The sequence below is a fragment of the Moschus berezovskii genome, chromosome 22 (assembly GCF_049115385.1).
Source record: "Moschus berezovskii isolate FMDL1 chromosome 22, NW_MosBer_1.0, whole genome shotgun sequence".
Lineage (NCBI taxonomy): Eukaryota > Metazoa > Chordata > Mammalia > Artiodactyla > Moschidae > Moschus > Moschus berezovskii.
Window position 1 is genome coordinate 53,540,114 of NC_142481.1, and position 13,737 is coordinate 53,553,850.

At 59.1% G+C, this 13,737-nt stretch overlaps 1 protein-coding gene across 2 annotated transcripts; it reads right to left on the reverse strand.

The window, feature by feature from the left end:
• Nucleotides 1–1,282: 1,282 nt before the first annotated feature.
• OSGIN1 (oxidative stress induced growth inhibitor 1) lies at nucleotides 1,283–12,015 on the reverse strand. 2 transcript variants are annotated; one of them, XM_055413049.2, is made up of 6 exons: nucleotides 11,777–12,015; nucleotides 7,849–7,953; nucleotides 6,435–6,571; nucleotides 5,285–5,476; nucleotides 4,985–5,076; nucleotides 1,283–2,594 (listed from the first exon to the last, which is right to left on the reverse strand). In XM_055413049.2, the coding sequence occupies exons 1-6, from the start codon at nucleotides 11,970–11,972 to the stop codon at nucleotides 1,646–1,648; spliced, it is 1,671 nt and encodes a 556-aa protein (XP_055269024.2). In that variant the 5' UTR covers nucleotides 11,973–12,015; the 3' UTR covers nucleotides 1,283–1,645. The 2 variants fall into 2 exon arrangements, with proteins under 2 accessions (XP_055269024.2, XP_088686795.1); XM_088830669.1 differs by lacking the exon at nucleotides 11,777–12,015 and adding an exon at nucleotides 8,252–11,329 and having other exon boundaries at nucleotides 7,849–7,955.
• Between the last annotated feature and the right edge of the window lie 1,722 nt (nucleotides 12,016–13,737).

Consider the following 13,737-nt stretch of genomic DNA (forward strand, 5'->3'; position numbering starts at 1 on the left):
GCGGCCCGCCCCCGCGCGACCCCCTCCCCGGCGCCGCCCGCCGCCGCCGCCCGCGCGCCCCGCCCTCCCTCCCTCTGCCCCCGCGGCCGCGGCCACGCGGGGCCGGGCCGGCGCCGGGGGACGGGGGGGGGCGCCGCCCGGACCCGGAGCCACGTGCCCGTGGGCCCCCGCCCCCGCCCCCCGCGCCGGGCGCGGCGGCAGGGGGCTGCCGGCAGTGGGGCGCGGGGCTGGGAGCTAGACCCCGGCCCGGCCGCGGAGGGGGCTGCCTGGCAGGCGCGGGGTGGTGAGGGTCTGGCTTCGGGGGTGCATCCCTGGGGGCTGCCCCCATTCCGAAAGTCTCCCCCTGCCCGGCCTCCGGAAGAATTCCCCCTCCCCCGCGCCGGGGCGCCGCCGCCGCCGGGGCCGGAGCGCGATGTCCGGCGAGCCCGGAGCGCCCTCTGCCGGCTGCAGCCCAGGGAACGCGCGCCCACGCACCGGGGCCACCTTTTCCACTCTGCAAATACCCACTTGTTCCTTCCACGGGGTGCACGCCCCTCAGACCTCCCCCGCGCGTTAAACAACGCCCAGAACTAGTCTCCCGCACCCCTGGACCACCCTCTTCCCCTCATACTCCCCGCGTCCATCCTTCCAGACGCCCACCCACCGAACCACAGAATTAAAGGAGCTCCTGCTGGGTGCCAGGCCTGGTGGCCTCACTGCGTTCCAAGAACAGCGGAAAAACAGAGGAGGGCTTGCCTTGGCCTCCTGGAGCTTACAGCCAAGTGGGCGGAGCCAGATACTGGAATGATCCCACAAACAACGAAGAGTGAGAACTGAACTGCAATGTAGGGGTGGCACGGTGACCCACCAGAGTGGGCTCTACCTTAAGGCCACGGAGGGGCATGTGTCAGAAGAGGCTTCCTAGAGGAAATGGTCCTTATGCTCTGAGACTGTAAGGAAGAGGAGGAGTTAAAGAGAGGATGGGGAAGTTCCCTGGGCTAGAGCTTAGCCTGTGCAAAGGCCCCGTGGCAGGTGCAAGTGTGGGGAACACAAAGGATCCACTGAAGGGAGAGGGAGTGAGTGGGACTAGACCCGAGGGGCAGGCGGGGCTGGGAAAGCTTCCCCAGGACCCACTCCTCAGTCACATCTGCCCTTCCACTTGGGGCACCACCCAGTCTCCCCAGACCAGGACCTTCTCCCACATGACCCTGTGCTTCTGCCCCTGTCCTGACTGCCCAGCTCCCGAGGCGGGGTCCTGGGCACCTGGCCCCCTCCCCAAGCAGAGAGTCCTCGGACACAGGAGTGGAGGCAGGCGCTGGTTTTATTTGGGACCTGATTCTGGAAAGAGCGGGGCCTGGAATCCTCCTGGCTCGGTGCTCCATGGGCCCTGGTGATCCCAGCTCACACAGGCCACTTCACCCCCAATTACAGCTCTGGGCCTACCGTGTCCTGTGGCTACTGTTTCCACCCTGGTCTGAGTCCGGGCAGCCTGGGTTTCCCACTCTTCATCTGAGAGGCCTGTTGCGTGGGCTCAGGGCCGCCCCTGTCTCCTGCAGGAGAGGCCCCCTTCCATCACTGGGGCATCTTGGGACGGACTCTGCATCCGGCAGGGCTGTGGTGATCTCCCTCCTCTTAGGGCCTGGGTGTAAGGCTGCCGGGCCAGGTGCTAGGGTGGCTTCTTGGCCTCCTTCCGCAGCAGGGAGCTGGCCACGGCCAAGGCCCCGCCCTGCACGAAGCGCACAAAGTTGTCCCCGGCCAGCGGCCCCACGGCGTACAGGCCCTCCTGGTGGACACTCTGGTAGGTGAAGGGGTCCACCTCAATGGGGTTCCGCTTGGCGCTCAGTGGCTGGCTGGGGTCCACGGCGAGGTTGGCGCCCGCCCCCGGGAGGAAGGACAGATCGGGGTGGGAGCCGATCAGCACCAGCACCAGGGCCACACCGAAGACCTTCTGGAGGCCCTGGGGGTCGCGGAACACGGCCTGGCGGTCCTCCTTGAGGAGCAGCAGCTGGTGCTCGGGGAGGCTGCGGTAGCCCTCGTAGGGGCTGGGCGACAGGATGGACTGCTCGCGCATCATCTGGTGAACCTTGTGGTACTCGGGGTACAGCATCTTGGGCAGCTGGTTGAACACCAGGCCAGGGTCATCCACGGGCCGGCGGAAGGCGTGGATCACAGGGACGTTGTAGTGGCGGGCGTAGAGGACCGCGTCTGCGGCCGACAGTCCTGCCCCGATGATGAGGATGGGGTCCGAGGACGGGGACACTGTGCCTGCCCGCGTGGCCGCCTCCAGCGCCGACAGGTCGTGGTGGACGAAGGGCAGGGCCTCCCCAGGGACGCCCAGGCGGGCTGGGCTGTCGGACGTGCCTGTGGCCAGGACCACGTTGCGGGCGCGCAGGGAGAAGGACTGCTGGCTCTGGTCCTCGGCAGTCACGAAGCCGCTCACCTGGAAGAGCGGGCTGGGGTCCCGTGCCCCAGGACTGGTGGGCTCAGGCGTCCCCCACTCCACGGCCGTGACCACGGCGCTGGACACGAAGTTGTGGCTCAGGTCCTTCTTGACCACGTAGTCCTTGTAGTAGTGAGCAATGTCGCCAGCCGTGGCCCGGCTGTTGCGAAGACCTCTGGGGGAGGAGGGACAAGGGGGCGTGAGCGTCAGAGAGTGGACTGGGACCAGGCTGGGGTGGTCATCAGGTGGACAGGCTGGAGTCAGGCCCTGGAGGATGGCTGCACCACCCCTATGCATAGCACTTGCTCAAGGGGTTCACCCCCTTGGAGCTGTAAAACTCTTTTCTGTACAATGGAGCTGATGAGGGTGGGGTTTGGAGTGTGGCCTCTGGTGTCAGAGGGCCTGGGTTCTGTGGGAACCCCCTGCCTCAGTCCCTCATTTGCAAAATGACCGCGGTGACAGCACTTGTTCCCTGCTGTCCTTGAGAGGCTCAGAGGACAGGAGTGAAGGGTTTAGACTAGAACCTGACAGGCTGTGAGTGACGCGGGGTCGGCCATGACGGTTTCCTCCAATGACTGACTAGTATTCCATGTGCATGGGGGTAGGATTCCATTTTTATAAAGTTCACAAACAGGTAAAGCTCATCTGTGGAGTCAGACATCCAGAGAGGGGTGGCCTCTTAGGAAGGGGGTCATTGGGAGGGGCCTGAGGGGGGCTTCTGGGGAGAGGGGGTCTGCTTCTTGAGTCTGGGTGACTGAAACGTATGTGTATCCACTTTGAGAAATTACATCCACCTGTAGGCATGTGAATTGTGTGCCTTCTATATGTGCTTATATTTCAGTAAAGAGCTTGGTTAACTAATAACCCGCACAGAGCACTTAACCCAGTCAACACACAGCAGCAGCCACGGCTGTCGTTACTGTCACTGTGTCACTGCTCCTGCTGTTGTTATTATCACTCTTGCGATTATTACCACCTTGGGCACGATGCTGATGCTATATCAGCTCCTCCCTGTAGCTCCCCGGGTGACCTTCGGTGAGCTCCCTTCCCTGACTTGTGGACACGTTGTGACGGATTAACTCAAAGGGGCTCTTTGGTGACACATCGTCAATACACCCCGTCAGTAGGGACGCAAGATTGTAGGTGAGCTCAGATATCCCACTCCAGCCAACCCAACTCGTGAGTCTGCTCCTGAAACTGGAACTCTGGAACTCATGGCTGTGGGTTGGTCATTTCCGCTCCTCTGTTTTAGTAAAAAGTGTTTTAAAGGGCTGTCCTAAGACGATGTTGCATCCAGGATGCCTTTATAATAATGGCACATTGGAAAGAATGAAAGCTCTGTGACTGGGGAGTGGTTTAGGAACTGTGGCAGCACCATGTTCAGACCATGAACTCTGGAGGGATGTAAACAGTTTCTTAAGAGGTCTAGTGAGGTTTCCAGTAGGTCAACTGCCTACTGGGTGACTGGGCACTGAAGAATTGATGCCTTCAAACTGTGGTGCTGGAGAAGACTCTTGAGAGTCCCTTGGATAGCAAGGAGATCTAGCCAGTCAATCCTTAAGGAAATCAGTCCTGAATATTCATTAAAAGGACTGAAGCTGAAGCTCCAATACTTGGGCCACCTGATGCGAAGAACTGACTCATTGGAAAAGATCCTGATGCTGGGAAAGACTGAAGGCAGGAGGAGAAGGGAACGACAGAGGATGAGGTGGTTGGATGGCATCACCGACTCGATGGACATGGGTTTGAGCAAGCTCCGGGAGGTAGTGGAGGACAGAAGAGCTTGGTATGCTGCAGTCCATGGGATCACAAAGAGACAGACACGACTGAGAGACAGAACAACAACAGGCCCCTTGTCAGAACCCCGAGGGCTGAGAAAACATTCAAGGGCAGATGCCACCTGAGCACTGGGCAACGTTACGCCTCGTGCCCCGGGATGAGCAGGGGCTGGCATCTGTTGTGATTCAGCTGTCTCTCTGGGCTGGTGAGAAGTGTGCAGCGTGGTCATTATGGAGCAGGAAGTGGGGTGGGAAGAGAATCCTCAGAGGTGCAGCAGTGCTGAGGAGGAGTGTGGGGTAAGGCGTCGGCTGTCTTTCTTTTCTCAGTTTTCCATTTCCTATTCTGTGGTTATGTTTCTAATGCAAAATCAATTAAAAAAAAAGTGCATCTGATTGATTAGCTGACCGAGAAAAAGAGACGGTTGCAGGCCAGGCTCAGAATATCGGGAGGGGCTGTGGGAGGCCAGAGGACGGGGAAGCCTGGGCCAGAGGCTCTGAGGCAGGATGTTGGGGGCAGGCGCCTCCTTAGAGCCTGGGATGCCACAGGGAGGCCCAGTCGGGACTGTGAGGCAGGACCACTGGACTGGGGGGTCCTGGGGAGCCCAGCTCTGCTGCTTACCGCCCGTGTGGCCCTGGGCAAGTCCTTTCCCCAGCCTGGCCTCAGCCTCGGCCGCAGCGTCCCCCTCGAGGGCAGGCTCGATGAGCCCCTTGACCTCTCGCTGCCAGTTCAGTGTCGGGGCGGGCTTGGGTCTCCCCTGCCCACCTTGGCTTTCCCGGGCGGCCTCACCTGCGCTTCTTGCACATCCAGTCCTTGACCTGCAGGTCGGGGAGCCCCATCCACTCGCCTTGGCTCAGGGTCACCATGGAGCCTTCAATGGACTAGGAGTGAAAGAGAGCAAAGTCCAGGTCTCTGCTGGCTCCCAGCGCCCCCAAGGCTGGAGAGCAGGGGAGGCCTCGGCTGGGGCGGTTGGGTGGCGGGGGAGGGGGGCAGTGGGGGCGAACAGGGAAAGGTGGGAAGTGCAGGAGTCCTGACCTGCATTAGGGAAGTTTGGCACAAGTCCCTGCACCCCGTCCGGGCCCCACTCACGTGCCAGGCGCCCCCAGGCGGGTTCCGGCCCAGGACCAGATGGGGGATAGCTCGCTCCTTCTGGTGCCTCCAGGTGAGGACAGACTCCACGCTGCCCCCAAAGTCCGTGTCTGGGCGCAAGAGGGCATCAAAGAGCAGGGCCACAGGGCTTTGGCACCGGCCTTCCAGGCCTTCAGACAGGTAGTCTAGGTCCTGGAGTTGGGGGGTGGGGGGGACGCAGGTCAGAGGGGCTGCTGGAGGAGGGCCGCCTGGTCTCACCTTCCCTCCCTCTTATTGGGGTGTCAGATGAGCTTGGGAAACGCTGCCTCCCTGAAGGTCATCACGTACGGCAGCACAGTAAAGGCTCTGGCAAGTCCTGCGGTGGCATTTACCTATTTAGATTTGCCAAACCCAGCATCTCTCAGCTTTGCTGGAGCATAAATCTTTTTCTCTGTGTATTGTACTGAGGGATGGCTGACCTGTAGAAGGCATTCCGGGAAATCCCTATCTAGACCTCACAGCGGCTTCCTTCCTCAAGCTCCAGCTCTGGGTGGAGGGGACCAGCTTGATGGATGTTGCCTGAAGGGGCGCAGATATGAGTGGCCTCCTGGGAGGCGAGGGGTGTGGAGGGGGGACTGGTTGGCCCTCCTGAGCAGGGGCTAGTAGGTCTGCAGTGTCCAGGACTGGGGTCCTCAGCTTTGGCACTCCTGGCTCCGGGGCTGGGGGGCTCGTCCTGTGTGTTGTGGGATGTCGCGGCATCCCTTGGCCTCGACCCTCTAAGCCAGTGGTGTCACCACTCTGGGCGTGACGACTGAAACTGTCTCTAGCTGGCCAAGTGTCCCCAGGAGAGCAAAACTGTCCTGGGTTTACAATCGCTGGACTAGAGGAAGCGAGACAAGCCAATGTTTTACAGAGAGCTGCCACCCCTGTTTCCTGGTTTCTGTGGCCTCCCATGTCTCACAAACACATCCTTTTGTTTCTTGACTGTGCTACACGGCTTGTGGGATCCTAGTTCCCTGTCCAGGGATGGAACTCTGAGCCCGGCAGTGAAAGCACCGAGTCCTAACCCCTGGACTGGCGGGGAATTCCCACACATGCTTTTTGATTTTTGCCTGGGAGAGTTTCCCTGCAGTGGGGTGTCCCCCTCCCCCCGCCCAGAGCTCAAGCCCACCTGGTCCATGATGGAGACCCCCGGCGCCTCTGCGAGCTTCCTCTGCAGCAGGGGGTGCGGGTGGACGGCGTCCGGCCTCACGTAGGGGGTGTAGCCTGAGAGCAGGTAGGACAGGCAGATGCCCGAGGGACCATTGCCTGGGGAGAGAGGGCGCGGTCAGAGGGCAGAGCGCTGGAGCCCCGAGACGACCAACACTGAGCACCGATTTTGATCCACCTCATTCCCTGATTTGCTCTTCACTCATAAACGTGGAAATAATTTATCAGCGCCGCACCACTTTAACAACAAGAAAGCCGTGGAAATAACCACTGATGTTTACTGCATGCTTACTACGTGTCAAGCTTTCTGTTAAGTGACTTTAAAAAAATGTTTTTTTTTCCTATGTGGACCATTTTTAAAGTCTTTATTGAATTTTTAAAAATAATATTCTGTTTGATGTTCTGGTTTTTTGGCCTCAAGGCATATGGGATCTTAGCTCCCAGACTGGGGATCACACCTGCTCTCCCAGCATTGGAAGGCAAAGCCTGAACTACTGGACCTCCAGGGAAGTCCCCACTGATTTTAACAACAAAATAGTAAAACTACTGCTGCTGTAACAAGCCTCTCCGTAGCCCGGAAGCCCATGTGTTATCCCCCTGAGCCAGGTGCATGCTACTTTTCCTCCTTTGCTACGGGAGGGTGCTGGAGCGCAGAGAGGCTGAGCAACTTGCCTGTGGTCACAGAGCAGCGAGAATGAGACCCTGAGACCACCAAGAACGAGCCCAGTCCTCCAGGACCGACCGTGCGGTGGGTTCGAGGGATGTGGAGACATTGTGTAAGACAATGTGCTGACAGGGTGAGCTCGAGGCAAGGGCGCTCAGGACGGGCACTAAAGCTACCCGCGGTGGGGCCGCCTGCCCCAGGTCCTGATGACCCCTAGGACTCACCAGTGGCCCTTCTCGGGCAATTAACCTCGTGACATCACTTCTTATTTGTCCTTTTCTTATCTTGCGCTGTCCTGAGTCCTACTTACGGAGACAACGGTTAGGATGAACCATGTGAAATTGCTGATGCTCAACTGTCCTGAACTTACAAAAATGGCCATTTCACATGGTTCAACCTGATGCTGGCCTGGAGGGTGGGGACCTCTGTCCCCTCTTTCTGCAGACCTGAGGGCAGGACCACATGCAGCTGCTGGGTCCTCTCACTCAGGCACCCAGCGCAGGGGAAACACAGCCCCGTTGCCCACTTATCACCAGCAGCCCACCCCCCACCCCCTACCCTGCCGGGCAACCTCTCCAGGTCATTCTGCTCCTGCCTTGCGGGTTCCTGGAAGGACCGTTTGGAATGATCTTTAGAAACTGCTGCGCAGAGCAGCGAGTGAATGCTCCTGACCTCCGACCCACCCAACCCCCCTGCCTTGAGCAGCACTCACCAATGATGGCGACCGGGAGGGGCTCTGAGCTGCTGGCACCAAGGTGGCCCTTCCTCCGGTTGCTCATGGCTACAGCTGGCAGGGGATGTGGGACTGGCAGCCGACCTGGGGGCGCAGGGGAAGAGGGGCCGCTCGCTGAGCCTGGGAGTCAGGCAGTCACTTCCCAGCTGCAGGGTGGCCTCCCGTTGGCCTCAGGGTCAAGTCCAGGGTCCTCCCTGAGTCTTAGGATGACACTGCCCTCTCACCTGCTACCTCCTAAACAGGCCCAACAGTGCAGGGCTCCCTCCCCAGCCTGGCCGTCTGCCACTCTCTGAGCTTTACTCCACGCTACCATCTCATCACGGATGGTAACAACTGTTGCTGTTTCATCGGCAAGTCGTGTATGACTCTTGTGACCCCATGGACCGCAGCACGCCAGGCCTCCCTGTCCTTCACCATCTCCTGGAGTTCACTCAAACTCATGTCCGTTGAGTCGGTGATGCCATCCAACCATCTCATCCTCTGTCATCCTCTTCTCCTCCTGCCTTCGATCTTTCCCAGCACCAGGGTCTTTTCCAATGAGTTGGCTCTTTCTTGAAGCAAGCCCTGCCCAGCATGTCTGTGATAGCCACACCCCCACCTCACAGGCCAGCCTTCAGTGGACCTGGCCCTGGAGAGGCACTTCTGGTGACAATGGGCCCATTCCTGGACCTCTCTGGGTCTCAGTTTCTTCATCTGTATAATGGGAATAATCATAGTCTCTACCTCATAGGTTTGTTGGGGGTTAGGGGGACACAGGGAGGTGATGTACATGGAGTACCGACCTGGAGAAAATGGGCCATTGGGAAGAGCCCAGGGCTCAGGGACTGGGCTAGAACGGGCAGGCATTGAGTCGGGAAGCCGAAGCCTCTAGGTTTGGTGAGAAATGCCTTTAAACCTGCTCGTCTCTGGAGCACCAGCGCTCTCTGCTGGCCATGAGCCCAAATCACTCCGAGGGACCCAACCCCTGAACTTGGAGCTGCAGGTCTCTCCAGGAGTCCAGACCCACCTTCTCCACGTCCCCCCAGTGCAGCTTTGCCTGAACACCCTGCGCACGCCTCTCAGCCTGTCTCCAGGGAGGCCGAGACCTTGTTATGAGATCTGGCTCATAGCAAGTGAAAGGGTGAGTCAGTGGCACAGGGCCCAGACCACCCCGAGCAGCCAGGGATGGGGGCCTGGCATCACCGGCCTTCAGAATTCTTCCAGGAAAAAGCTTAAATCTAGATTTTTATGTGAATTCCCTGATTTGGAAGAGTGGGCAACTGATTCATGTATTTTGCAAATCTTGAACGGGCTGAGGGAGCATGACCGAGGCTGGCGTGTGACCTCTGATATGCTAAGAGTGACAACTACACCAGCATCCCCCACAGGGCAGAGGGGCAGGGGACAGCCGGAGGGGCTGGCCGGAGGACCTGGGTGTCGCTCCCAGGGCGCTGACAATGGGCCCGCCCACAGCACCTTAGAGTTTGCGAGGAGAGGAGCTTGCAGCTAAGCCACAGCATCTGGGCCCCGCAGGCACCCTGAGAGGTGGGCGCCGTCATCTCCAGCTGGCAGGTGAGGACAGGGGGGCTCAGAGGCAGCAGGGCGCCTCGCGCATCACAGGGGGATGTGCCCTCCGGTCTCCTGAGAACCGCCTCAGTGGGGCCTGGGCTGTGAGCTGTGTCCCCCATCAGGGACCCCTTGGCTCACTCCACGCCTGGTTCCCTGCTGTCTGCCCTGGGGTGACACCACTGCCACACAGAATGACCAGCATTTCTGAACTTCTGTGGGGTGAGCCGGGTGCTGAGCATGCCCTGAACACTTGACGCACATTCACCAACTTAACCCATATTTAACTGGGTTGTTAGAAGTACTCTCACGACCGCGCCCATATTACAGACGGGGAAGCTGCGGCCCAGCAAGTGTCTCCCATCCTGGATGGCTTGTGGGGAATTTGCCACAAGGTGTGCAGGCTCAACTGGTTTTGAGCCCAGGCTGCCCTGTGTGAGGGCCTTCTCATGCCCCCTGGAGGCGGTGTGACAGGGTGTGACAGCATATGAGAGGCCCCTCCAGGCTGAGCGCAGCTCTGTCCCGGTGCTGCTGTCGGGGAGGGAGCCCATAGGGCCGGGGCCAGGGCTCCAGTGTCTCTCTGACCAGCCGCTGGGTGTGCCGGTGGCCTTGGGGCAGAGGCTGTGGTTCCTAGAACACTCCCTTCACACAGCCCCGGGGTGCCGCGCTGCTGTCCTCACTGTCCCCGGGAACAGCAGCAACAGGACGCAGGTGACATCCCCATCACAAGCTCCTTTCGCGACGGCACCTTTCATCCTCAGGGAACCCACTTTACAGATGAGCAAACTGAGGCTCAGGGCAGTGAGGCCACGCCCCTGAGGTCACAGAGCCAGTGGATAATGAATCGAGAGTTTGGTCCCTAGACACCCCACAGCCCGCCACACTGGGTGCCCATGGAGCGCCCACCCCGGGCCAAGTCCTTTTCTGCCCTGTCCCCATGAGTCCTCCCAGCGCCAGTGAGAGGGGTGTTTGCAGGAGCCCCCGTTTACAGATGAGGCACCACAACGGACTGCCCCATCTTCACGCTCCCAGGAGGAAGAAGGCCCCATTCACCACCAGGGTTTTTGGACCCCACGTCCAGTGCTCATGCCAGAAACTTCTGGATGCCACACGCATGAGGTCACCACCCAGAGGCTGACCTGAGCGGTTACTTCCTGCGCCACAATACACACAGGGCCCGAGTCCCGAGACTTGGAGCTCTCGAAACCTCCTCGGAAGAACACACGCTGCCAACTTTCCATTTGAAAGTGTAACTTCCTATTTCTCACATGCTGTTTAGTTTTGGGGAGCTGGGAAGGTCAGTTTCTAACGCCCCTCTGGTTGAAGACGGCAAATGTTGACATTAAAAAGGCCTTCGAGTTCACAGGAGAAAAGAAGCGTAAAAGAAATGGGAATAATTGTGCCTTCCCGGGCCTGGAGCGTAGAGTTTGGAGCATTGCAATTTCTAGGGTTATTGAAGCTTAAACTGCTCTAAGGCTTAGGCCACCTGTATGGCTACATTTACTGAGCACCTGCGGTATTTTTGCTCATTTCACTTTAATGACAACCCTCCTACCCCACCCCATGGATTTTTTTTTTTTCTGTTATCCCTATTGCCCAAAGGGAAAAACTGGGGTCAGGAGGGAGGTCACCACCCAGAGGTCATCACTTTTCCAGAAATGTTGGAGACCACACCCCAAACCCTGCCCTGTGACACCTGTCAGAGTCCCCCTGAGGAAGATGGCACAACAGTGCCCCCGAGAAAGTGTCCTGAGGCCGGGGCAGGGGAGGATGGGGAGGTGCTCCATCAGCCCAAGTGCCACCTGCCAGTCACCAGGGTGAGCCCGTGACCTCCGCGCCCACCTCATGACACCAGCGCCCCCAGAGTCTCCCTCATCTGGAGCCCCAAGAGCTCTCCAGACCCTCTGAAACCCCAACCCTCATTCTCGGCACCCCCAACCCTCCTGTGAGAAGCCAGGTCCCCCTCGACCCTGGGGGCTCGGTCCCATGAGAGCAGGAGAGGCGGGGACGGAGGGCAGCACCAGCCTGCCCGCCGGACCCAGTGGCCTCGGGGCGCCCGGCAGCCGGGCTGGGCTGGCCCCACCTCTCTTTCCTGCCTGGAGCAGCATCACGTGGGCTGGGGTGAACTCCCAGCAAGCCAGCCGGCAGGGCAGCTGTCGGCGGAGGGTGCCAGGCACCTGGAGATGGGCATGGCCAGGAGGGGTGGGGGAGGATCTCGGGGGGTTTGGGGGATCATGCTGGTCGTGGGGAGCCGGGGTGGTCCGCCCTCGGGACCGCCGGGGTCCCCCTGCCTGGCTCCAGGGCCCTGCCGGGGTCGGGCTACCTTCTCCCACCTCCCCCAAGCCTCGCCCGGGCCACTCACCTGACCGGCGGGGTTCGAGGACACTGGGGAGCGCGGTCAGGCCTCTCGGAGAACCGGGGGTCAGGGAGCCGGCCGCGGGAGCGGGACGCACATTACCCCGCGGGGATCCAGGCGGGTGCGAGAGGCCGGGAAGCCCGGGTATTTCAGGGGCTGGGAAGAGGCGGGCGGAGGGCGGGGCCAGGAAAATCACTTTCATAAGCGTGAGTCAGCAGGGGCCCCTGGATGAATGAACTTGCACACTTGAGGGCTAGCGGTCACGTTGCCAGCCCCGGGGGACGGCCTTAGAGGGCCCACCCCGGGGTGGTCCGTGGCGAGGAGGCGGGGCGGACACCGGCCAGGCTGAGCCAACCTGGCCTTTCGCCTTTTAGGGAGGCGGAGACAGTCCCGCCCAACGTGCCATCAAGGCGGTTGCTTTAAGTGGAGAAAGTCCCGGTTCTGCTGGGGGTCTCCGCGCTTCACCCCACGCCCACTCCTGCCTCGGCCCCAGGCTGGGAGCCCCGCCCTGCCCTTCCTGGGCGGGCTGCCTCAGTTCCCCGGTCTGCGAGGGCCATGTGGCACCTCTCCTGCCTGGGTGACCGTGCGGTCTCAGTGATGTCACGCTGGGTGACTGTGCCCGAAACAAGGCTCATGGCTCCTTTTCTTCATTCCACCCCCCACTCCCCGCCTTTAGCCGGTAGCATTGCACACCTCACGTTCTGCTGATTCTTATGGATTTTATTATATTATCGTCTCTCCCCAAACCGGGATGTGGGCTCTGTATGGTGGGGGAAGCATCTCTCCCTCTGCTCTAGCCCACGTCTGGGGGGCGCTCAGCACACAGTTAGGGCGCTCAGGGAAGGAAGGTCGGGAGGAGGTGAGGACGGTGCTTGGCCTATAGACTCAATGCCTATTAGCTTTCATTTCATTTTTCACGGGATTGTCACCTCCCTTGCCTGGAGACTTTTCCTCCAGGCTGCCCTGTGAGGGGGACCGGGAGTGTGTTTTGCCCCACTGCCGCTGGGACCAGGGTGAAGCACAGAGGCCCTCACCTTGTGTACAAAATTTAAGGGGAAGCCCCAAAACAGTGATCAAGAAAAAGAGCATTTTGACGCAATTGAAAAAAAAAAATCAAAATTAATGCCCAAATGGTACTTCCCTGGCGGTCCAGTGGTTAAGACTGTACTCCCAATGCAGGGGCACAGATTTGATTCTGGTCAGGGAACTAAGATCTTTCATGCTTCATGGTGCAACCAAAGAAAAAAAAAAGATGTAAAAAAATTAGTGTCTGAAACCCAAGACAAACAAAATTGTTAAAACTTCAGACAAAGGCAGGATCTCAAACCATGACATGCTGAGCGGTACCAGAGCCTGCTGCAAAAATCAGAATGCTGATGCTGTCTTTAACACTTTGATATTTTGTTCATCCTGGATTTTGGTGTTTTTTATATTCTTGATTTTAAAAAATATTGTGGGACTTCTGTGGTTAAGAATCTAACTGCCAATGCAGGGGACATGGGTTCGATCCCTGGTTTGGGAAGATCCCACATGCTGCAACTAAGCCGGTGTACCACAGCTACTGAGCCTGTGTGCCCTAGAGCCTATGTTCTGCAACAAGAGAAGCCACAGCAATGTGAAGCCTGCGCACCGCGAGGAAGAGTTAGCCCCCGCTCGCTGCACCGAGAGAAGACCCGCAAGCCGCAACAAAGGCCTGGCGCCGCCAAAAACAAACAAATACTAACGTTTAAAGAATAAAAACATTGTATGAGGACTTCCCTGCCTGTCCACTGGTTAAGACTGCACTCTCACTGCAGGGGATATGGGTTCCATCCCTGGTCAGGGAACAAAGATCCCACATGCCGAAAGGCATGGCCAAAATGTAAACAGTAAAGAAATAAAGATGTTGCATGAACACACTAAGTGCCTTGATGACAGGATGCTTTGTTGTTTCCTGCATTTTGTGCCTGAGGTGATGTCCGTGTCCT